This window comes from Dasypus novemcinctus, chromosome 5, assembly GCF_030445035.2.
Source record: "Dasypus novemcinctus isolate mDasNov1 chromosome 5, mDasNov1.1.hap2, whole genome shotgun sequence".
NCBI lineage: Eukaryota > Metazoa > Chordata > Mammalia > Cingulata > Dasypodidae > Dasypus > Dasypus novemcinctus.
Genome location: NC_080677.1, coordinates 167047170 through 167070432, shown reverse-complemented (window position 1 = coordinate 167070432; position 23263 = coordinate 167047170). Strand labels below are relative to the sequence as shown.

The window sequence follows — 23263 nt, the reverse complement described above, 5'->3', positions numbered from 1 at the left end:
CGGGCCAGCACCAGGCGCTCAGAGGATGGCTGGGCCCGCACCAAGTGCTCAGAGGATGGCTGGGCCTGCACCAGGTGCTCGGAGGACGGCCGGGCCTGCACCAGGTGCTCGGAGGATGGCCGGGCCTGCACCAGGTACTCAGGGAGGACAGCCGGGCCAGCACCAGGCGCTCAGAGGATGACCGGGCCCGCACCAAGTGCTCAGAGGATGGCTGGGCCTGCACCAGGTGCTCGGAGGACGGCCGGGCCTGCACCAGGTGCTCAGAGGATGGCCGGGCCTGCACCAGGTGCTCGGAGGACGGCCGGGCCTGCACCAGGTACTCAGGGAGGACAGCCGGGCCAGCACCAGGTGCTCAGGGAGGACAGCCGGGCCTGCACCAGGTGCTCAGGGAGGATGACCGGGCCAGCACCAGGTACTCAGGGAGGACAGCCGGGCCTGCACCAGGTACTCAGGGAGGACAGCCGGGCCTGCACCAGGTACTCAGGGAGGACAGCCGGGCCAGCACCAGGTGCTCAGGGAGGACAGCCGGGCCAGCACCAGGTACTCAGGGAGGACAGCCGGGCCAGCACCAGGTACTCAGGGAGGACAGCCGGGCCAGCACCAGGTGCTCAGAGGACGGCCGGGCCAGCACCAGGTGCTCAGAGGATGACCGGGCCTGCACCAGGTGCTCAGGACGGCTAGGCCAGCACCAGGTGCTCAGGGAGGACGGCCGGGCCAGCACCAGGTGCTCAGAGGACAGCCGGGCCAGCACCAGGTGCTCAGGGAGGATGACCGGGCCAGCACCAGGTGCTCAGAGGACAGCCGGGCCAGCACCAGGTACTCAGGGAGGACAGCCGGGCCAGCACCAGGTGCTCAGAGGACGGCCGGGCCAGCACCAGGTGCTCAGAGGACGGCCGGGCCAGCACCAGGTGCTCAGGGAGGACAGCCGGGCCAGCACCAGGTGCTCGGAGGACGGCCGGGCCTGCACCAGGTGCTCGGAGGATGGCCGGGCCAGCACCAGGCGCTCAGGGAGGACAGTACTGCCAGGTGCTCAGGGAGGATGGCTGGGTGGGCCTGCACCAGGTGCTCAGAGGATGGCTGGGCCTGCACCAGGTGCTCAGGGAGGACAGCCGGGCCAGCACCAGGTGCTCAGAGGATGGCCGGGCCAGCACCAGGTGCTCAGAGGACGGCCGGGCCAGCACCAGGTGCTCAGAGGACGGCCGGGCCAGCACCAGGTGCTCAGAGGACGGCCGGGCCAGCACCAGGTGCTCAGAGGACGGCCGGGCCAGCACCAGGTACTCAGGGAGGACAGCCGGGCCTGCACCAGGTGCTCAGGGAGGACAGCCAGGCCTGCACCAGGTGCTCAGGATGACCGGGCCTGCACCAGGTGCTCAGAGGATGGCCGGGCCAGCACCAGGTGCTCAGGACGGCCAGGCCTGCACCAGGTGCTCAGGGAGGACAGCCGGGCCAGCACCAGGTACTCAGAGGATGGCCGGGCCTGCACCAGGTGCTCAGGGAGGATGACCAGGCCTGCACCAGGTGCTCAGGACGGCCAGGCCAGCACCAGGTGCTCAGGGAGGATGGCCGGGCCAGCACCAGGTGCTCAGAGGACGGCCGGGCCTGCACCAGGTGCTCAGAGGACGGCCGGGCCTGCACCAGGCGCTCAGGGAGGACAGTACTGCCAGGTGCTCAGGGAGGATGACCAGGCCTGCACCAGGTGCTCAGAGGACGGCCGGGCCTGCACCAGGCGCTCAGGGAGGACAGTACTGCCAGGTGCTCAGGGAGGATGACCAGGCCTGCACCAGGTGCTCAGGACGGCCAGGCCAGCACCAGGTGCTCAGAGGATGGCCGGGCCAGCACCAGGTGCTCAGAGGACGGCCGGGCCTGCACCAGGTGCTCAGGGAGCATGGCCGGGCCTGCACCAGGCGCTCAGGGAAGATGGCTGGGCCAGCACAGGTGCTCAGTACGGCTGGGTCAGCAGCGCCACGCACTCAGCACAGTCACTGTAGGAAGAAAACCTACAGGCTCACGCAACGTTGGGAAAAGTCTTAGCTATCACTTGCTCCAGGGGTGTGGCTTGACCACCACTTTGCACAGAAATCTAAGTCATCCCCCAACACCTGCCCTTCTAGGGGAGCATCTCCTCAGGGCTGCAGGGACACCTCAAAGTGTGCAGGTTTCTGAGTTCTGTCTTATTTCATTTGTTCCTTCTGAGAAGACAGTCTCTTTATTGTGCTACTAGGACTAGCACTCAAAGTTATCTCCAACGAAACCTCAGGGAAAGTTTCTTATCTTTTATCACTTTCTTCCAGACCCCTATTCTGCCTACTAATGCGGTTCCCTTTAAGTATGCATAGAAACTGATTAAAAAACAAACGTTACTACAGACAGTCAATGCTGAAGGGGAGCAGGCTTGTGGCGCTAAAGCCCCCAGGCTCTGGCCCCGTCGCCGACCCCCTAGACCGCACAAGGAGCAGCTGACGCGGAGGCGGCCGAGGGGAAGCAGGATCTCCACCTCTGCACAGGGAGGCCATCCGTGCCAGCTTCCGTGCCAGGCCAAGCAGCCGCTGACTGCTCACGCCACGACAGCGTAGACAACAGCCACCGCCACTCCACAGTGGATGCCCGGGCAGCCTGGCCACCGGGCAGGAGGGTCCCAGCACAGCTGCAGCGCCCAGGAGAGCAGACCCCGGCTGTGGAACTCGCCCAGGGCACTTCACCGGAGCTGAACAGCAGGCGCCCCACGCAGCCAGCACACCCCACGGCCAGGCACCCCACACACCCAACACACCCCAGGGCCAGGCGCCCCATGTGTCCAGGAGTCCCACACGCCCAGCACACCCCACGGCCAGGCGCCCCACGCGGCCAGCGCCCCCCAGGGCCAGGCGCCCCACGCGGCCAGCGCACCCCAGGGCCAGGCACCCCATGTGTCCAGGAATCCCACACGCCCAGCACACCCCACGGCCAGGCGCCCCATGCGGCCAGCGCCCCCCAGGGCCAGGCGCCCCACGCGGCCAGCGCCCCCCAGGGCCAGGCGCCCCACGCGGCCAGCGCACCCCAGGGCCAGGCACCCCATGCGGCCAGCGCGCCCCACGGCCAGGCACCCCATGGCCAGGTGCCCCATGTGTCCAGGAGTCCCACACGCCCAGCGCACCCCAGGGCCAGGCGCCCCACGCGGCCAGGGCGCCCCGCTGCAGTGATAGAGGCGTGGAGCCCCGAAGGCCAGGGCCCCACAAGAGCCCACAGCTCCGCAAGGTCCCGCCCGCAGTCCCACAGCTGCTCCGCGGGCACCCCGAGCCGCAGCCACAATGGCGGCCCTCGCCCACCGCTGACCCCCTCCTATGCCCCACTCCCACTCCCCTGCAGGGCAGCCTCTCCTGGAACCCCGCTCAAGCCCCCAGGCCGTGGCCACGCCTCCTGCCTCCCCGACCCACCCAACCCCTCCTCCTGCCTCCCCTGACCTCCCACCTCTCCTCCTCCCTCCCCCGACCCCTGACCCCTGACCCCTATTCCTGCCTCCCCCAACCCTGACCCCTCCTGCCTCCACTGACCCCTGACCCCGATCTCCTCTGGAGCAGTCTCTTCCCGCCCTGGCTGCCAGGGGAATGGAGACACCTGCCCCGGGCGCCTGCCCACGATGCTTTCCAAGGCCCATCGGGCTGCCGGGAGTGGACCTCAAGGTCCAAGCCTACCAGACGGCGCCAAGGGCCGCTCTGCAAGTGACACACCGCCTCGCCCTTGCTCCTGCTAAGCCAGCAACCGGCCAGCTGCCGCTCGTGCACTCACTGGCTTGAACGCAGCACCAGGGGTCCACGGCCCAGCGGACGTGCAGGGCTCAGGAAGGGCGTGGGGTCCACAGAGTCATCAGGTGCCATGGCGGCGACACCGGAGCCCGAAGCCAAGGCCACGTGCTCAGCAGCTCCGGGTAGACGGAGACCCACGCCGCTCTCCCCAGCTCCGCGCTGACCGAGGGCGGACGGCCTACGTGAAGGTGGGGGGCCCACGAGGGACGCGGCCTGCAAGGACGCAGCATGGGGGCCTGGTGCGCGCAGGACGGGAAAGCCGGGCGCTGGAGTGAGGCCCTCCCTCTGTGCCAAGCGCAGAGCGCACACAGGCCTGCAGCACTCGGGCAGGGCTGGGGAGCCCCGTGGAAGCCAGGTGCCCGCATGCCAGCGCCGCCAGCGCGCCAGCCGGAAACGGCCTCAGCAGCCTCGGCGGGGACGCCGCACCAGCCTGCTCGGCTGCTTTGGGACCGTGCGGCGCCACCTCGGGCACCAGGAGTCACAGGCTCAGTTTTGGGGCGAGGAGTTGAAATCCGAGGTGTCAACAAGGCGGTGCCTTCTCCCAGGGACTGGGGCGCTGGGTCACCGCCCCGACGGCTGAAGACGCTGGAGGTGAGCGCCTGGTCGTCACCCAGGTGGCTGAGGACGCTGGAGGTGAGCGCCTGGTCGTCACCCAGGTGGCTGAGGACGCTGGAGGTGAGTGCCTGGTCGTCACCCAGGTGGCTGAGGACGCTGGAGGTGAGTGCCTGGTCGTCACCCAGGTGGCTGAGGACGCTGGAGGTGAGCGCCTGGTCGTCACCCAGGTGGCTGAGGACGCTGGAGGTGAGCGCCTGGTCGTCACCCAGGTGGCTGAGGACGCTGGAGGTGAGCGCCTGGTCGTCACCCAGGTGCCTGAAGACGCTGGAGGTGAGCGCCTGGTCGTCACCCAGGTGGCTGAGGACGCTGGAGGTGAGCGCCTGGTCGTCACCCAGGTGGCTGAGGACGCTGGAGCAAGAGCGCCTGGTCGTCACCCAGGTGGCTGAGGACGCTGGAGCAAGAGCGCCTGGTCGTCACCCAGGTGGCTGAGGACGCTGGAGGTGAGTGCCTGGTCGTCACCCAGGTGGCTGAGGACGCTGGAGGTGAGCGCCTGGTCGTCACCCAGGTGGCTGAGGACGCTGGAGGTGAGCGCCTGGTCGTCATTCCGGTGGCTGAGGACGCTGGAGCAAGAGCGCGGCCACCACCGGGGCTTCCAGCACTGGCGGTGCGTGTGGCGCTTTCCCCCGGTGCCCTCCTGCGCTGCTGGCTCCCAGCAGCCCCCGCTGTTATTCTCTCCACGACCGTCCTGTGTGGCCTTCAGGTGGAGGCCTCCTGCCTGGGCTGGGCCACACCCTCGCCCAGGTCACCTCGCCCAAAGGCTCCCCACAGGAACGGGTTATGGGAAAACACGTGCTTCTGGGATAGACACCCCCAAACCAGCACCCTCCAACCCTGGAGGCCGAGACGACATGCTCTTCCCACGTGCCCAATACAGCCCAGCACCCGAGGCCTCGGGCCGGTTCAGCGAGGTCCCTAAGTACACAGCGCACAAAGGAGCTGACGACTCCCCTCCAGCTGTGCCTGTGCAGCCTAGAGGACGAGCCGCCTCTTCACCGCACAGAGGAGGGGCAGGCAAGGGTACGCTGGGGAAACGGGCCACGGTCTCCACCAACCCCCAAACCCGGCAGGGCCTGCCCCAGCAGACTTCAGGGTCTGCGGGCCCGCGGAGGGAGGCCTTGTCCTCGGGGCTTGACAGACCAGGAGCCCCACCTCGCCGAGGGCTTGTGCAGGACGTGCTCTCCCCAAACACTGGGCGAAGGCTCCAGCGTCTCCGACGTCAGGGAGGCAGCCAGGCACTCAGCTCTAGGGTCCCCAACTGTCTGGGTGATGGCCGGGCGAAGGCTCCAGCGTCTCCGACGTCAGGGTGGCAGGCGGGCGAAGGCTCCAGCGTCTCCTACGTCGGGGTGGCGGGCAGGCGCTGGCTCCAGCGTCTCCGACGTCGGGGTGGCGGGCGGGCGCTGGCTCCAGCGTCTCCGACGTCGGGGTGGCGGGCGGGCGCTGGGCTCCAGCGTCTCCGATGTCAGGGTGGCGGGCGGGCGCTGGCTCCAGCGTCTTCTACGTCGGGGTGGCGGCCGGGTGCTGGGCTCCAGTGTCTCCGACGTCAGGGTGGCGGCCGGGCGCTGGCTCCAGCGTCTCCTACGTCGGGGTGGCGGCCGGGCGCTGGGCTCCAGCGTCTCCTACGTCAGGATGGCGGGCGGGCGCTGGCACCAGCGTCTCCTACGTCAGGGTGGCGGGCGGGCGCTGGGCTCCAGCGTCTCCTACGTCAGGGTGGCGGGCGGGCACTGGCTCCAGCGTCAGGCGGGCGCTGGCTCCAGCGTCTCTGACGTCGGGGTGGCGGGCAGGTGCTGGCTCCAGTGTCTTCGACGTCGGGGTGGCGTGCGGGCGCTGGCTCCAGCGTCTTCTACGTCGGGGTGGCGGCCGGGCGCTGGGGTCCAGCGTCTCCTATGCCGGGGTAGCGGCCGGGCACTGGGCTCCAGCGTCTCCGACGTCAGGGTGGCGGCTGGGCGCTGGGCTCCAGGGTCCCCAACATTGGGGTGGCAGCTGGGCGCGCGGTCCCAGCGTCCCCAACGTCGGGGTGGCGGCCAGGCTCTCCACAACCCCCAGGGCACAGACTCCACCGTCTCTGAGCCTTGGGGCAGTGCGCTCCCTGAACAACGGGGTGCAAGGCCCACCTCCCAAGCTCAGGGTGGACCTGCCCTTGCCACACGCGTGGTGGGCTCGCACTTTGGGACACCTCGGCCTCCGTGGTCTGGCCCGAGGCCGTTCTTCCCTCGATTTGTCCCTTCTCCGTCCCGTCCAGTCCAGGCTACAGTGGCTCCACACGCTCAAATGTCGCCACACCTCATGGCTCTGCGAGCAGCTCACAGATGCAAACCGTCAGCAGAGAAGCCTTCCACAGGCCCCCGGCCCGCGCGCTGACGTGGCCCACCTGCCCGTGCTCCTTTAAAGCCTCCACGAAGCACGTCCTCCGGGCACTCGCTGCCTGGGGCTCAGGGAGTCCCTGGAGGAGCCGCTTCCGGCCTCTTCTCAGGGCACCCCATCTGGAGAGGCTCGGGGTTTTCCAAACCACCGTTCCTGGTCTTCGTGCCCAGCAGCTGAGCTCCCACGTACCCCCTCCCTCCTCCGTCTCACTAGGAGCTGTGACGAGCGTGCTTTCCCCGCTTAGCCTGGCGCCTCCGCAGCGGGCTGCCCGGCGCACTCCCTCCAGCCCCGCGTCCCCCACCCCGGCAGCTCCACCTCGCCAAGCCCCCACCACAGAGGCCTCAAGACCGCGCTGAGCCGCTCGGGAAGGACGGCTGCACTCGCTCCCAACCCCTCTGCTGGCAGCGAGTCTGATTCTCGAGTACGCGGACGTCCTCTGTGTTGGCTCATGCGCGCACCCTTGAACGCTTCCAGCCTCCACCCACCTGGACCCCGAGCCGTCCCCACCTGCAGGGACTCGCACAAGCAGTGCTCTGCTTCCCAGCCCCGAAGCAGGCGGCAGGCTCCGGGCCGGCTTGACCAGAATTCACGGACGCGCAGTGGAAGCCAGAGTCCAAAGCCCAGGCGCGGGAGCACGACGCTTCCTCCGGCCTCTCCGGCCTCGCCCTCCTGGCTCTGCGGGCTGCTCCCTCTGTCTGACCTTCTCTCGCACCTACCGGCCAGGAGTCCAGGCTAAAGTCCCGCCCGGTGCCGGGCCACAGCATAATGGACACGGCAGCTCGGAGAGGTCCTGCTGGCCCCAGGGCCACACCCACAGAATGGGGACGTTCACAAACGCGTCTGCCCAGGACGCAAAACTCCAAGCCGCCAGAGCAGTCAGCAAGACCCAAGTGACGTTTTCTTGGAAACATAACACAGGAAAAACACCGTTCCCTTACTGGGCCAACAGTTAGCTTCACCGGCCAGTGAAAGGACGTATGGAAACAAAAGAGCTCCTTCAAGGTCTAAAACATACAAAGAAATCAGCAAGGAGGGTCTGGAAGGCAGCCAAAGGGCCAAACCCTTCCCGTGCCCGCCCCCCACCCGGCCCCTGCCCACCCCAACACCCTTCCCTTGCTCATCCCACACCAATCCCCTCACCCCAGGCTCCCCCACCTCCTCCCGTGCCCGCCCCTCCCGCTCACCCTGTCAAAGCCCCCCTCCACGCCCCAACCCCACCCCCTCCCTGAACCCCCACCCCCCAGGCTGCCGCAGGCCCCTCCCCCACAGGCCCCCATGCCCCCTCCCCCGCCCGCCCCTCCCCCGCCTGCCCCCCAGGCTCCCGCACACCCCTCCCCCCACACCCCCCAGGCTCCTGCACGCCCCTCCCCCGCACGCCCCCAGGCTCCCGCACGCCCCTCCCCCGCACGCCCCCAGGCTCCCGCACGCCCCTCCCCCGCACCCCCCCAGGCTCCCGCACCCCCTCACTCACCCGAGGTTCAGGTGCTTGAGCTTCTGGAGGCTGCTGATCTGGGTGGGCAGCTCCTCGATCTGGTTGTTGAAGACATTGAGCACCTCCAGGTTCTTGAGCTCGGCCACGTTGGGCGGCACGGCTGCGGGGACGGGGGACGGGCGCCGGTGAGGAGCAGCCTCCGCCCGCGCGCAGGGCAGGCAGGCAGCCCGGGGCCCGCCACCGCACGTGCTCCGGCAGCGACGGGGACGCGGTTCTCGTGAGACCAACGCCTGCGCGGGCCGAGAGGGTCAGCGGGCGGCGCAGAGGCAGGATGGCAGGGGGAGGCGCGAGGCACGCGCAGACAGGGCCGTGAGTGCGGCCCGCGGTGGGGTCGCTCCTTCCTGCGACTCCCCCGGGCAGGCAGCAGCGGCAGAGCCCGTCCCTCCGAGGGGCCCCCGGCCGGTAAACAGCGCGCACCGAGGGGCAGGCGCGGGCCCCTCAAGCGGCAGGTGCTGGCTCGGCCAGGTTCTGACTGTGGCCTCTGCAGTAACGCGCCGTGATGGACGCACAGACCCACACGCCACACACGCACGCCACACGCACACATCACGCACACGCCACACACGAAAACAGGCACACCACGTGCCACGTATTACACGCACATGCCGCACACACACGTCAGACACACCACACGCCACACATCCCACACACACCACGCATCCCACACACGTGCAGTGCTACACGAGCACCGGCCTTCGCCACGCTTGCCGCGGACACGAGCACGCCCCACTCAGCCCCCGCCAGCCTGCGCGCGAGTCCTTGCTCAGACGCTGGTCAAGCGAGGGCAGTGACTCCATAGCCGCCATTCCTCAGACGAGGTTCCTTCTGCGCAGGAAGGACCACAGCACACCGACAGCACGCTCCTCCAGCCGTGCGCGCCAGCCCAGCGCTTGGGGACTTGTGGGGACAGAGCGAGAGCACTGTGGACAGAGCAAAGCACAAGAGCAGGGGCGGGGCAGGCGAAGGCAGCAGCCCCGGACGAGACGGTCAGCCCAAGGGGTGCTGCCGCCACGCACCGGGGCTCTGTGGGCGTTTGCCTGGGGCAGGAGCTCACAGGTACCAGGCCACAGAGCATACATCACTTCCCTCACCAGAGTCTATTTCCACGTGTTGGAGCAAGACGGCTGCTGACGCCTGCCAGGGTTCAGGCTTCCTGGGCTCCTCCCTCTCAGGTCTTGCTTCTCTCTGGCCTCGGCCTGGTTCCTCCACAAGGTCAGCTGTGGACTAGCAGGCTAACGGCTCTGCCTCTCTCCCCAGGGCTTCTGCGTGTCTGTGGAGCTGTCTCTGTTCCCGTGTTCTCCTCCCGCGGGTTCACTTCCCGGGCTCCAGCTCCGAGCTCCACCGAGCTCCTCTGCTCTGCGTGTGGCGTCTCTAGAATCCTGGCCCCAGCGGGCCTCGGTGTCCTCCTGACGGGGCCCAGTCAAAGCCCTAATCGCAGCCCAGTCACGCCCCGGTCAGACCAGGGCACACACACGGCCCAGTCCCTGCTTTGGAATTCACGAACCACATCAAACTGCTCCAGCGGGGAAGTCCACACCAGTTCCACACTGCCGTCCACGACAGCCGTCCACAAGGGCTGCGCAGCCGCCACGGCACAGTGGGGCACAGGGCTGGCGGGGAGGGAGCCACAGGCGTCCCCAGGAACCGTGCTTGGTGGAATTCTGCAGGCCAAAGCCACGTCAGCGGCGGGCTGCGCACTCCGTCTGCCCGAGCCTCCCTCTGCACCGTCCCTGCTTCAGCACGCAGCCCGGCCGCGCTCCACGCAGCAGGGGCCCAGCCCGGCACCTGACCTACTGCGGCTCTGCCCGCCCCTCCCTCGTGTCCAGCTCCATCCCTCGGGCCTCAGCTTCCTCCCAGGGGGCAGGAAGGCTGGATTTCAGCCGCTTCCAGGTCCTCTCCTCTGGTCTGGACGTTGCAGGATGCTAGGACGATCGAGTACCACGTCAATAACGTGCGTTTAAGTGACGCAACACCGTGCCTCGGGTCAGGATGCACAGTCGAGCAGCACTCGGGACGGGGATGGTCTCTGGAGCCGGTGGGGGCGCGAGGGGGGCCGGTGGTCCATGCAGGGGTGCGAGGCCAGCCGCGGGGGCCTGGGCTCCTGTAGGCCGGTGCGGTGGGTTCTCCTCTCACCGCTGCTGTGCAGGTGGGAGCGAGTAGGAGCGGCGGGGGAGGACAGGAAGGGCAGGCGGGGGCTCCACTGCAGAGCAGGAGCGGCACTGGGCAGGGCGGGCTTCGGCCGCACCACCCAAGACGCAGCCAGAGCCGGGCAGCCGCTGGTAGGCGCCACAGACTTGGGGGGAGCCGGGCCCACAGGGACGCGGAAGGGCGGGGGGTCCGTGCCCGAGGGCCACCGCGCGAGGCGGCCCGAGCAGCAGAAAGCACAGTGGGCAGCGCGGGCAGCGGTCACAGCAAGCCTCAGGCAGGGGAGAAGGAAATCCTCGACGCCACCTCGTGTGGCACCAGCTGGCCAGGCTGTGTCCCCGTGGAGCCCTCACCTCGAGGACGTGGTCGGGACACCCGCCGATGGCGGGACGCGCAGTGCGGGGCGGCCAGCAGGCCAGCGCCTCCTCCGCCCACAGCCGGCCCTCCCGGCGCGCGGCCCTAGAAGTGGTGACGCCACAGGCAGCGACCCCAGGCCACCTGCTCAGCCCTCCCCGTCTCAGAGCGCCGTGCCTCCTCACCCTTCAGAAGTGGGGTGACGCGGGCAGCGCCCCCACACCCAAGCCTGACGAATCAGAAACGGGGTTGTCTGCTGCCCTAAGCTGCGAAACAGCTGGTCAGTCCTGGCAATTCGCAGCTTCCGGAGCTTTCCAACATGAGTCGCGGTCATTAAGCAACCTGGGTCCCTGAGCGCCATCTGCCGCCACGGTCACCAGGCACAGCGGACGCTCCGAGCACGCAATGGGGCCATGAGGCCTTGGCCTGCGAGAAGCAAGCGGAAAGGCCAAACCGGCAGGTGCGCCCCAAGCGCGGCTCGCAAGTCCCGTCCAAGGGAAGGCGCAGCCCCTGCGCCACGAGGGCGGCCGCGGAGCCCCCGGCTGGGCCACGGTCCCGTCAGGACCCCCCAGAGCCTGCAGCTCAGGGAACTTTAGTAGGAAAATTAATCCACTGTGAGGAACCGTCCTACTTTTCTGCAGCGAGAATAAGCGATTATACAAAATTCCAGCAAAAACGCTACAGCCGTATGGTGGGATGCCGCCAAATTCCCAGACCCCCGTCCCAGCAGGGGTTGTGGCCAGGGCAGCCTGCTGGGTGGACGTGCGGGGCCCCTCCTGTGGGGCGCAGGGGCAGCGGGAGCCCCAGAAACCACCCAGGAAAACTGAGGCCGTGCAGGGCAGGATCCCCGGCCCGAGGCTGGAGAGGAGGGCGGGTGGGGGAGGGGGCTCCCCGACCGGGGCGGTGCCTCGGGACGCGCGGGCAGCAGGGACAGAGCCGCGGGGGCCTCAGAGCACCACGCCTAGCGGTGGGACCGCCACCCAGCTCCCGGGCACTCGAGGGCGACGCCGGCCTCAGAGGCCCCACCCAACGCCCTGCTCAGGCCCCGGCTGTGCCAGGAGCCGCCCAGGGGCACAGCGCCAGGGTGGGCGGCCGGCCTGAGCAACAGCCAGGCCACGGGGCCTGGGGTTCCGCTCTCCAGGGTGGGGGCCCATGCCAGCACCTGGCCCCGCTGGGCAGTCAAGCTGCCCGTGCAGCGCCGGGGTACCCGCGCACCGCCGAGGAGCACGCAGCTCACTTTGGGGGAGCACTTTGCTCACCACTGGGGGGCACCCGCTCACGATGTGCAGAACAGCACAGGCAGAGGCTGGGCCTCCCGGAGGCAGAAAAGGGTTTGGCTTACTACACGCTGTGAGAACTGCCAAACTTCCTCCACGGTAACGGCAAGTGCACGTCCTGAGAGCGGGACAGTTCCCCGGGCACAGGCTGCTCAGCTCACCTGCAACAGCCCTTCCCTGTGCACATAACACCACACAAAGCTTTAAACTGCCGCACGAACGCCGAGGCGCTCGGAGCCCTGAAGCCACTAAAGAAAACGGCCTTGTGCTTCCTTGTCCCCATGCTAATTCACGCATAAACCATCTGTAAAGGCCCACGTTTTGCCTCAAGATGAGGCTCCATCTTGTTCAGCGAGAAGACGCAGCCACCGCTGAGCGGATGGTGCAGCTGGAAGCGCGAAGTAAACAGCGCGTCAAGCTCCGCTCAGCGCATCCGCACCGGCCAGGCCCCTCCGCACCGCGCGCCCTGCACAGAACAGCGCGTGCTCAGTCCCCGGCAAGGGGCCCAGGACGAAGCCCCCTGCCGTGTGCAGGCGGCTGGCAACGCCTTAGGGCTTTGCTCTCAGAACAAGGCTGTTAGTAAAGGCTGAGGAAACGCATGTTAGGGCACCGACCCAAGACGCCGCAGCACGCCAGCGCGGTGGGTCTGCCTCCTGCTGCAGCGCAACCTTCCCGAAACACGGCACACAGGCACAAAAATCACAACAAACACAAAGCCACATTCCCCAGATTTTCCACAGTTACCTCCAAACTAAAACCTGGGAGGCGGTCACGTCCACAAAACCCTCCACCGTGTGGACGAAGCACTAGGGGAGGCAACGCCGCCCCAGGAAGAGCTGCGCAGAGCTCCCCCAAGCCCCGATGCTGCCAAGCCGCCAGCGCACCCTGCGTTCACCCAGGGCACGGCAGCAGCCCCACACCCACCAGGAACCCGCCTTCCGGCTGAGGACGCTGGACGGCCGGCCCGAGCCAGTGTCCGCACCTCGACAGTGGCCCCTAGTGGACAAGCCCTGAACGGCCATCTCCAAAGAAATCCTGGAGCCGGAGAACAGGCAGGGAAACGCTGACAAGCAAACGAGAGGGGTCAGAGACGTGGACCCGCTCCCAGGGCAGAGCAGGCGGCGGGCGGGCGGCGGGCACCTCCGCTGCCTTTCTGGCCAGCCCCCGCCAGGCCTTTCGCCAGCAGGTGCTACCGCAGGCCCTTCCTGGTGGGAAGGTGACGAGGCAGAGCCGGGATCCTACCTCGAGGGAGTCAGGAAATCACGTGAAGGGTCAGTGAGTAGACAGGGTCCTTAAATACAAGGAGGGAGGGGGAGGGAGGGGGAGAGGGAGGGAAAGGGAGGAAGGGGGAGGGAGGGGGAGAGAGGAGGGGGGCTGGGGGGCCGAGAGGGGGCAGGGTGTGGGCCTGGGGGGCAGGTGGGGCAGGCTGGGCCTGGCCTGGCAGCTCTGGGGTACAGCTTCGGCTTCCACTCCCAGCCCAGCCCGCTGCGCCCAAAGCTGTCGGGTTCCCGAGGCGGTCACTCACCTGTGAGCTTGTTGTGGCTGAGGACCAGCTGCGTGATGTGGGTCAGGGAGACTGAAAGAGAAGCGCACAGCCGTCAGCAACCGCCGCGCCGCCCCGCGCCACCCCAGGGCCATCCGCGCCCATCCGCGCCCACCCGTGCCGCCCCAGGCCCATCCGCGCCCATCCGCGCCCACCCGTGCCGCCCCGCGCCACCCTGTGCCGCCCCAGGGCCATCCGCGCTGCCCCGCGCCGCCCCTGGGCCACCCCGCGCCCACCCGCAAGTGGAGGCCAGGAAGGAACAGGGCACAGCGGCCGGCAGCCACTGGAGGTGCCCTGGTCTGCAGCCACCAGAGGAGCCACCCAAGCGCAGGAAGCACAGGACGTCCCTGTGGTGAGCACTGTCCCCCAGGGACAAGAGTGGACAGATGGGGCAGAGGTCAAAGGGCAGGAGCTGGTGCCTCGGCTGGCCCATCAGCCCAGGACCCTCCCAAGCCCCTGCTCCCTGGGGCAGCCTCGCAGCCCCCCACGCGGCCAGGACCCCCTGGGCACGCTGCTCCCAGCGTCCACCTGCGGCATAAGCTCCAACTTGCTTTTCCAACAGAAAGGAAAATGCACACACCAGTTTAGAAAGAATGAAAAAGAAAGCGACTGGCCCCGTTTTGGGTTGAAAAACCCCACATGTGTTCAGCACAGGAGACTAAGGAGTTTTTTCAAGTCTTTCTGCAAAAGCATCTTTATGTGAACACAACACAGTGTTTTCCTTAAGCGGCAACAAGACGATTTTCTTTTCCAAAAGAACCTGAACCTCAGGCCCCATTGTGTTTAGGAGAAAACACGCATCAGGCCGAGAGCCCGGCGTTCCCTTTACACCACCACCAGCTTGTTAGGAGTTGAGAGCACAGCAGGAGGGCCATCCGCCCACGAGGCCCTGCTGCCACCCAGCACCCCGAAACTTCAGGGCAGTCCCCCCACGAGATCGAGCTGCCAGCCGGCACCCCATAACTTTAGAGCCATCCCCCCACGAGGTCCAGCTGCCAGTGGGCACCCCGAAACTTCAGAGCCGTCCCCACAAGGTCCAGCTGCCACCTGGTACCCCATAACTTTAGAGCCATCCCCCCGAAACTTCAGGGCGGCTCCCCACGAGGTCCAGCTGCCAGTGGGCACCCCGAAACTTTAGAGCCGTCCCCACAAGGTCCAGCTGCCACCTGGCACCCCGAAACTTCAGGGCAGTCCCCCAAGGTCCAGCTGCCAGTGGGCACCCCGAAACTTTACAGCCATCCCCCCATAAAGTCCAGCTGCCACCTGGCACCCTGTAACTTTAGAGCCATCCCCCCGAAACTTCAGGGCAGCTCCCCACAAGGTCCAGCTGCCACCTGGCACCCCGTAACTTTAGAGCCATCCCCCCACGAGGTCCAGCTGCCAGTGGGCACCCCGAAACTTTAGAGCTGTCCCCACAAGGTCCAGCTGCCACCTGGCACCTGTAACTTTAGAGCCATCCCCCTGAAACTTCAGGGCAGCTCCCCACGAGGTCCAGCTGCCAGCCGGCACCCCATAACTTTAGGGCAGGTCCCCACTAGGATGTCCTGCTGCAAACCCACACGCGGGCGCTGAGGTGAGAACTGACTGGCGCATCCAGCGGCCTAACGCGGCCCCCAGCTCCTGACGAGGGCGGCCGTGCTCGTGCCCCACGTGCCCACAGAGGCCCACCACACCCTGCCCGCCCTGCCGCCCTCTTCCCATGAGCCCGCTGGCGGCCCCCGCGCAGGACGCTGCCCCTTTGCAATGAGCAAGCGTGGTGGGGGCTTCTCCAAGCTGAGGGGCCCCTTCCTCCCGAGCGTTGAGCGCATCCTGCTTCCTGCAGGGCTGGGAACGTCTGGGGACACCGCCCTGCCCGCGGCCCACGCCCCTCTCCAGGCCCCAGCCGAGCGAGGACGACGGAGCTGGCTGTTCCCATGAAGCGGGGGACGGGAGGGTGGAGCGGAGATGCGGTGGCGGAGTCCCCCAAGACGTCCTGAGGACGGCAGAGGACAGCAAGGGCCCGGGGAAGGCACCGGGCACCGCCCCCTCCCTCGGCTCGTGGAGCAGAGGTCCACCAAGAGCACCGGCTCCTGCCACACCTAGCGGCCCCTGGAGGGCGGCCGAGCGAGTCACCTGAGCACATGGCGGCAGCCACCGTGGCTCTGCCCTCTGCTCCTGGGCCATGGCCCGGACCGCCCCATGTGGACCCCCGGGCTGGGGGACGGCAGACCCAGGCCACAGGACGTGGCTCCCGACTGCACAGCAAGCGCAATCAACGGCCCGGCGGCCAAGGCCGGGAGGACGCAAATCCTGCATCCAAGCCGCCCGGAGCGTCACACCCACCCTGGCTGTGCCTGTCACTCAAAACCTGATCAACCCTCCCGCCGCAGGAGCCCCTCTTGTCAGCGTCACCGTGGAGCCCTGGGCACCCCACTCCTGCGCTTTCAGGGCCAGCTGCTGGGCAGGCCCTGCTATCGTCAAGTAGGGGGCTCGGCGGCCGCCCGCCTCTTCCACTCCCAGGAGCACGGCGGCCCACGGGCGAGCAGAGGGCACCGTCCTCCTTCCACACGTGACGGAACGGGCGGGACCCGCCAGCTCCACGCCCGACGCTCGGGAAGGGGCGCGCAGGAAAGGAGGCCGCCCACCCCGGCCCCCGGCCCCGGCCCCCGATCCCCAGCACACGCGCTCCCGCAGGCGCCGGACAGTCTCCACGCACCGCTGCCAACATCGGGCATGTGCTGAGACGCGCCACACACCCGCGAGGGCGATGGCTCTGGCCCTGCACGGGAGAGAAGGGCCGGCCACGGTCTCAGGCCCGGGAGGAGGCGCCAAGCTGCCTCCCAGCAAGGAGCCGCGTAACCTGGCGCCAGGCTCACGGCCAAGCAAGCAGTCACAACGTGCGCCACGCCCGTGATGGCCGCTGCGCTCCACAGCGTGCGACACCTGCACATTCAGCTGCTCTGCAGCGTTCCATGAGAACCTGTGGCGTTCCGGGACGTTCCATGATACTGTCTGATGTCCCATGATATTCTATGACGTTACGATTCTCCATGTTCTATAATACCGTTACATTTCACGACATCTTGTGGCATTACATGACATTCCACGACATTACATGGTGCTCCATGACATTCCGTGTTCTGATGTCCCATGACATTCCATGATGTTCCGTGACGTCCCATGCCATGCCATGATGTTCCGTGACACCCGCAACATTCCAAGATATCCGTTGTGGACATGGCGCTGTGGCGTCCAGAAGGCACCAGGGGGCTTCTGTCCGCAGGCGCCCTCCTGGCTGAGGCCGGGGCCGGCGGCACTGAGCAGCCCCACACCAGGCCACCCTCGTCAAGGCTGCCGCTGCGGATGGGCAGGACCAGGCGTGCCCCGGGACGGCGCTCCGCAAGAGTGGGTCGCTCTAGTCCACTAAGGGGACAGGCAGGCGCGGCAGCGGGTGGGGCGGCGGGGAGTTGAGGAGGAGGGTACAGCCTCCGGTCTCCGCAGAAACCAGAGGTGCGCGGCTGGACCCTGCGGCCGGCCCCTGGACTGGGCGGGCTGCTCCTGAGCCACGTTTAGTGACTTTTCACTCAATAAAGAAACCCGGGGCACCCCGAGTGCTGAGGGGCAGCCTCAGCGGCGCGACGTTCCCCGTGACACTTGGCCCTCGCCGTGCACGCTGCTGTCCCCGGAGCGGCGGCTCGCCCACCCCGACGGCACACAGGCCCACGACACACGTCCTGCGCGGCAGGCAACGCAGCCAGGGCTGGCCACAGCGGCTTTGAGCAGTGCACACCCGCACGCCGCAAATGTGACCCCCGGTGACCTGCAGGTGTGCATGCAGAGCTCCCAGGCTCGGCCGGGACAGCGCCCACGCGCAGAGCACCCGGCGAAGCGGTCCTGAGCAGCCAGGGGCAGGGCGTCGCCAGCGCGGCAGCTCGGGGCTGTGGCGCTGCCCCGGCCAGGGCATCGAGTCCTTGAGTTCAGGGCACGCGGCGCGGCCGCTCCCATTCTCACCCCGGGGCCCCCACCGGCTTCTCCTGGAATTCCTCATCAGGTGAGGAGGGAGGTGGGGAGCGCCCACGAGGTAAGCGGGGCCAAGAAACCGAGATTCGTTGGCGTTTCAAGCAAACACAGGTCAAACAGCTGCAAAGTCCTCGTGCGAGCGGCCTGAGGCCCACCTGCGCAGGCGGACACCCGGCACTCTGCAGACACGCAGCCTGGGGAGGGTGCACGGCTCGCCAGGTCCACAGCCGGCTGCCAAAAGCTGCTTCCCGGAGCCACCACGCCTGAGCCGGGACGTCCAACGACGAGGAGTGGCACTGCCCCTCAGCTGTCAAGCCGGGTCACTTCCTACAGTGACCAAACACTTCCAGACCTGCCCTGGCCTCAGTGCACAAGCAGGACGCGCAGCGGAGCGCTGTTCCTCCACGCAGCCGGGCAAGGCCTGCGCGAGGCGGCCACATGCAGCCTAGTGACCGGCACATGACGCCGGGGCGCCCAGCAATTCCACGATGACAACGATGACAACGCTGATGATTTTGCAGGGGCCATTAGAAAGGCTCCCCTCTTGGAGGCACATCGCTGTTCTTTCTAAAGGTTTATTTGAAAGATATTTTAGTCTAACAAAGGAAAAAAACAAGCAAGGCTTGCCCACCCAGAGGGCGAAAACCCTAGAGACTAAAAAGTCTACAAAACAATTGAAAGGCAGATAAAAGAATCTAGAACCAACAACAGCAATTTCAGTGGTGGCTGGTGACTGAGGTTAAAACCGCAGGACGTTCCTCTATTACAAGGAGCTAGGAACGTGTAGACACACGGGAAGACGCGGCTAACCTAACACACAGGCTAGAGTTAACACTGTCGTATTTTTATAGCAGTGGCTAAAAAGGTACTAAATTAACACTAAGGGTCATTGATGGGGGACAGGGGACCCTATAACACAGTGAACCCCAAGGCAGATGATGGACTGCGGTTAACGCACGATTAGAATGTTCTCATGAAGTAACAAACACGCAGTGCTGACACACAGAGTCAGGACAGGCTGGCCTGTGGGAAAGACGCAGCGGAAGCTGTGGGGTGAGACGCTGCAGTATCGTGACGTTCTTCACCGTTTACAAGACGCATCGTGACAACGTACGGTGTTGGTGGTGGGGCGACATACGGGAACCCTGGGGAACGTGTGACTGTTCTGTTAACTCACAACTCCCCATATAAGAAAGGAGCAAGTACGTAAGCTTTTCTAGAAGCCTACGGAAGACTTGAGGGCTCCGGCTGCCCGTCGGCCAGCAGCGGCGCCCAGCCCCTCGGGGCGCCTCCGCGTGCAGCCCCGTTCCCCAGAGGACGCAGGCAGCACCGCAGCCCCTGAGGCATTCAGAGTTTCAGGGTAACGCCTGCAGGGTACACGCCTCGTAGGAGAAAGGTGAGGGAAAGAGAAGCAGGACGCGCTTCGGGGACCCTCAGTTGATCCAGGGGAACCCGAGGCAAACGTGCCGAGCGTGAGGTGCTAAGACGCCGCAGGACGCCGGCCTCACCCACGCCCACGTCCACCCGTGGGAGGCCAGCCTCACGCGAGCCCCCTGTCCACCCGCAGGAGGCCAGCCTCACGCGAGCCCCCTGTCCACCCGCAGGAGGCCAGCCTCACGCGAGCCCCCTGTCCACCCGCAGAACGCCAGCCTCACGCACGCCCCACGTTCACCCGCAGGAGGCCAGCCTCACGCGGGCCCCCTGTCCACCCGCAGGAGGCCAGCCTCACGCGAGCCCCCTGTCCACCCGCAGAACGTCAGCCTCACGCGAGCCCCACATTCACCCGCAGGAGGCCAGCCTCACGCACGCCCCACTTGTCCGGCCCGCGGGACAGCGCCGCTTTACATGAGCAGCACGGAGCCGCACAGGGGCCGACCAGCCTGTGGGCGCTGGTGCTGACAGTCCCCCAACGCGCTCGATGGCCCCAGGCCCGCCCAGCACGGGGACGGCCCCACGAGGCGGCAGCGATGCCCATCGGGCAGGACCGGCTGCACAGCAGCGGGCGGGAGGACTGGACGCAGCGGCCGACTGCGGCCCCGGCCCTCGCGCTGGGCCTGCTGCCTCCACCACGCGCCCGGGCTCGGGGAGCAGCGCTGCATCTTCACGACAGCCTCCAAGCAGAAAGGGGGCTTTTCCCGGCTTAAATCAGCCCAAGACCTCCATTCTCGCCCCAAAACCTAACTCTTGCTTGCAAGGGTGGCGAAGGGAAGCTTAAGACAGGAGCAAAAAGTGCTCTTTGAAGATAGCAATTTACAAACTCCTTGTGTTTGAGCTTAGCAGGGGCCGTAACTTTCCTGGCTCTTGTTTTACAAGCCGAGGAGCGGGGCGGTCTTGCGCTGTGGGTATGAAGCGTGCGCCCCTGCCGCGCAGAGGGCCTTGAGGGCGTCCTGGGGCCTCCAGCTACGACGAGTGACCCCAGCTGCCTGCGTCGGGGCTCTGGGCCCGGGCAGGGGCAGCTCCAAACTCACCTCCGCGGCTCTTCCCACTTCCTTAGCTACTGCTCGGAAGAGTTAAGAACGATTTTGCATTTCATCACCCAAAGTGACACCAGAAACGCGTTTCAGGAAGCGAGCGCGGTCTCCTCTTCCATGAGATGGGGGTTCAGAGAGATAAGGGAGCTGCTGGCACCGCTGTGCCCCGGCCTCCACCCGCCAACGTCTCGCACGGCCTCTCGCCAGGGCGGATGCGGGAAGCCCCTGCTGCGCTGCCCCTCCCACCTCCCCAGTGAGGTCCGCAGGCGGCCACGGCCTGGTCCCCCAGCACCCCAAGAGCTCAGCACCCCAAGGGCCCAGCACTCAAGGGCCAGCACCCCGAGGGCCCAGCACCCCCAAGGACCCAGGACCCCAAGAGCTCAGCACTGCAAAGGCCCAACCCCCAGGGCCCAGCACCCCAAGACACCACACCCCCCAGGGCCCAGCACTCCAAGGGCCCAGCACCTCCCAAGGACGCAACACCCCAAGAGCGCAGTACTGCAAAGGCCCCGCGCCCCAAGGGGTCAGCACCCCAAAGACCCAGCCACCCCAAGGGTCCAGCACCCCGAGAGCCCAGTATGCCAAGAGCTTAGTACTACAAAGGCCCAACACCCCAAGGGCCCAGCACCCCAAGGGGTCAGCACCAAGACTCAGCACCCCAAGGGGTCACCACCCCAAGACCCAGCACCCCAAGAGAGCCAAGCACCCCAAAGACCCAGCACCCCGAGGCCCAGCACCGGCCTGGCCGAGGCGCGACCTGGCTCCTCGGCTCCTCACTTCTTCCCCTGCGCCGCCCCAGCCTGGCCCGGGCACTGGCCACGAGTCCAGGAGATGCGGCCCCGCTCTCCCAGCACACCCCGCCTCCCGCTTGGCGGCGCGGCCGCGCCCGCCAGCCTTTCCTCTGCGCATCTGAGCACCAGCACTGCCTGGAGCGCGCACGGGAGCAAGGCACAGCGGTCCTCCCAGCACCCGGCAGGCAGAGACCCCACAAAGGCTCTGTGCTCCTGGGGAGGAGCCCGAGCGGGCGGCGGGGCTGGCCGGGAAGGACAGTGGCAGGGCCACCTGCCCGGCGCGGCACCCACGGGCACTGGGACCCAGGAGCCCCCCGGGGGCTGCAGCAGCCTGAAGGAGTCTCATTCCACCTACCAAGTGGTTTTCCCTAACGTGGAATCAGTGGCCAATCTAAAGAAGAGGAAGAGTCTCTGCTTCTCAGACATAACAAAGAATAAAAAGAACAGGCAGAGGCAGCTGTTTGGATCTGACTAGCAGGTGCAGTAGCTGCCGCATCCGACGAGGACAGGCTACGGAACACGGCCACCCTCGCCGGGCCCTGCAGGCCTTGAGTGTACAGTCGCTGGCTTAAAAGGAGGAGAACTCAAAAGACCTGTGTTAAAGACACTAACTCAGAAGCCACACGAGGACTAAGCCGGCAGCTGGACCATGACTCCTGGAGGCGGCACCCGACACCCAGAGGCAGGAGCAGCCAGGCCCTGTCCGAGCGCAGGCCCAAGAACGCTACTTCCAGCTTTTGTCCTAGGAGCAGACGGGGTGTACCGGGAGAGAGGAAAAGTGACCCTAAATAGCCTACAATTAGGAACCAAGCGGCCTAGCGAGGGAACTGGACAGAAACTGCCCAAAAAGCCCCAAGGAGGCCCCGACCACCAAGGGGGCCAAGCAGACCCCGCTGTGCAGGTCTCACCTCTGCTGCTTTACACCTGCCTCCCGAAAAGCTCCGCTGCAAACTCCTGGGTGGGGCTCCCCCAAGAGGCACTGTACCGGGGCTCTCCTGGGGAGACCTGCCCGACCTGCCCCCCTTCCAACCAGGGGTTCACATGCTTGGGGGACCCAGGCTGACCCCCCCATCTCCACTCCCTGAGGCTCTCCCCAGGGCACCTGTCCCCTCCCCTCCCTGGGGCTCTCCCCAGGACACCTGTCCCCTTCCCCTTCCTGAGGCTCTCCCAGGGGCAACTGTCCCCTCCCCTCCCTGGGGCTCTCCCCAGGACACCTGTCCCCTTCCCCTCCCTGGGGCTCTCACCAGGACACCTGTCCCCTCCCCTTCCTGGGGCTCTCCCAGGGGCACCTATCCCCTCCCCTCCCTGGGGCTCTCACCAGGACACCTGTCCCCGCCCCTCCCTGGGGGCTCTCCCCGGAGCACCCGCCCGCGCCCATCCCGCCCCGGGACCCCCGCCAGCACTCACACAGGCCGCTCACGTCCAGCATGCTGGAGATGCCGCGGTCGCTCATGTCCACCTCGGGCTGGTTCTTCTCCCGGCTCTCCTCCACCAACTTCTTCAGGGACTTGGACATGGTCTGCGCGAACAAAGCAGCGCTCGTGGACGGGGGCGAGAGCGCACGGCGGCCGGAAGGACCCTCGGCCGCGGGGACCCCAGGCTGGGAGGACGTTGGGGGTCGGTCCGGCAGGTGGGCGGGGCTGGGAGTGGGACCGCGGAGACCCCAGGGCCGGTCCCCGGGCAGACCGAGGGCCGACTCACCGTAGAGCAGCAGCTGCCAAGCGGCCTGCGAAGCGGCGCTGCAGCCACAGGGATGCTCCGGCTCAGCGTTCGGCGTAGGCGCCCTCGGCCTCGGACGGACACGCCAGCACTTGCGCAAGCGCAGTCACCCGAAACGGGCACGCCCTATGCCCCGCGCAGGCGCACTGGGCGCCGCACGCGGCTCCGCCCCGCCCATGCCCAGCCCTTCCCAAATTAGGACAACAGTTCACCAAACGCGGCTCTGAGTGGGGCTCCACCCACAAAGGAATGTATACCCCGCGGGCGGCCAATCACAGGCGAAGCGAGGCAGTGAGGCCCCGCCCACCCGGGTATTGGTCCGTTACGGCACGCTTTGAGTTGAGACCCCAGCCGACGGCCGCGGGAGCGTGCGCACTAGCTTCGGCGCAGGCGCGGTACGCTAGTCGAAGCGCAGAGAGCTGTGGGCGGAAGTAAAGCTGTTTGGGGGTTCTTGGAGAGGTAGCGGATGTTGTGTCTGGGGCAGTGCCTGCGTCTGTAAGTGGCGCCCTCTCAGCAGCAGGTCTCGGTCCTGAGTTCCTTCCCACCACTGCCTCCCACCGCGCCAGGAGAGCCCAGTGGCAGAGCCCCGTGCTGGTCTGGGCCGGGTCTTCCAAGGTTGCTTTTCACCTGGCCCTTGGGATCCTGAGCAACTGGAACCACCCTCAGGGTCAGAAGCTCCAAGAAAACCTGACCGTTGAGAGGTGACTTTTCCTG

General features: G+C 67.0%; 1 protein-coding gene across 1 annotated transcript in view; it reads right to left on the bottom strand.

Moving 5' to 3' along the window:
• Nucleotides 1-22792, bottom strand: part of RSU1 (Ras suppressor protein 1) — a 94304-nt gene extending 71512 nt beyond the window's left edge. The window contains exons 1-4 of the mRNA XM_058297913.2: nt 22532-22792; nt 22238-22349; nt 13552-13602; nt 8230-8350 (exon numbers count right to left, since the gene is read on the bottom strand). Coding sequence (XP_058153896.1) covers nt 8230-8350; nt 13552-13602; nt 22238-22346 — 281 coding nt within the window. The 5' untranslated portion in view covers nt 22347-22349; nt 22532-22792. The remainder of the gene's footprint in view (nt 1-8229; nt 8351-13551; nt 13603-22237; nt 22350-22531) is intronic.
• Between the last annotated feature and the right edge of the window lie 471 nt (nt 22793-23263).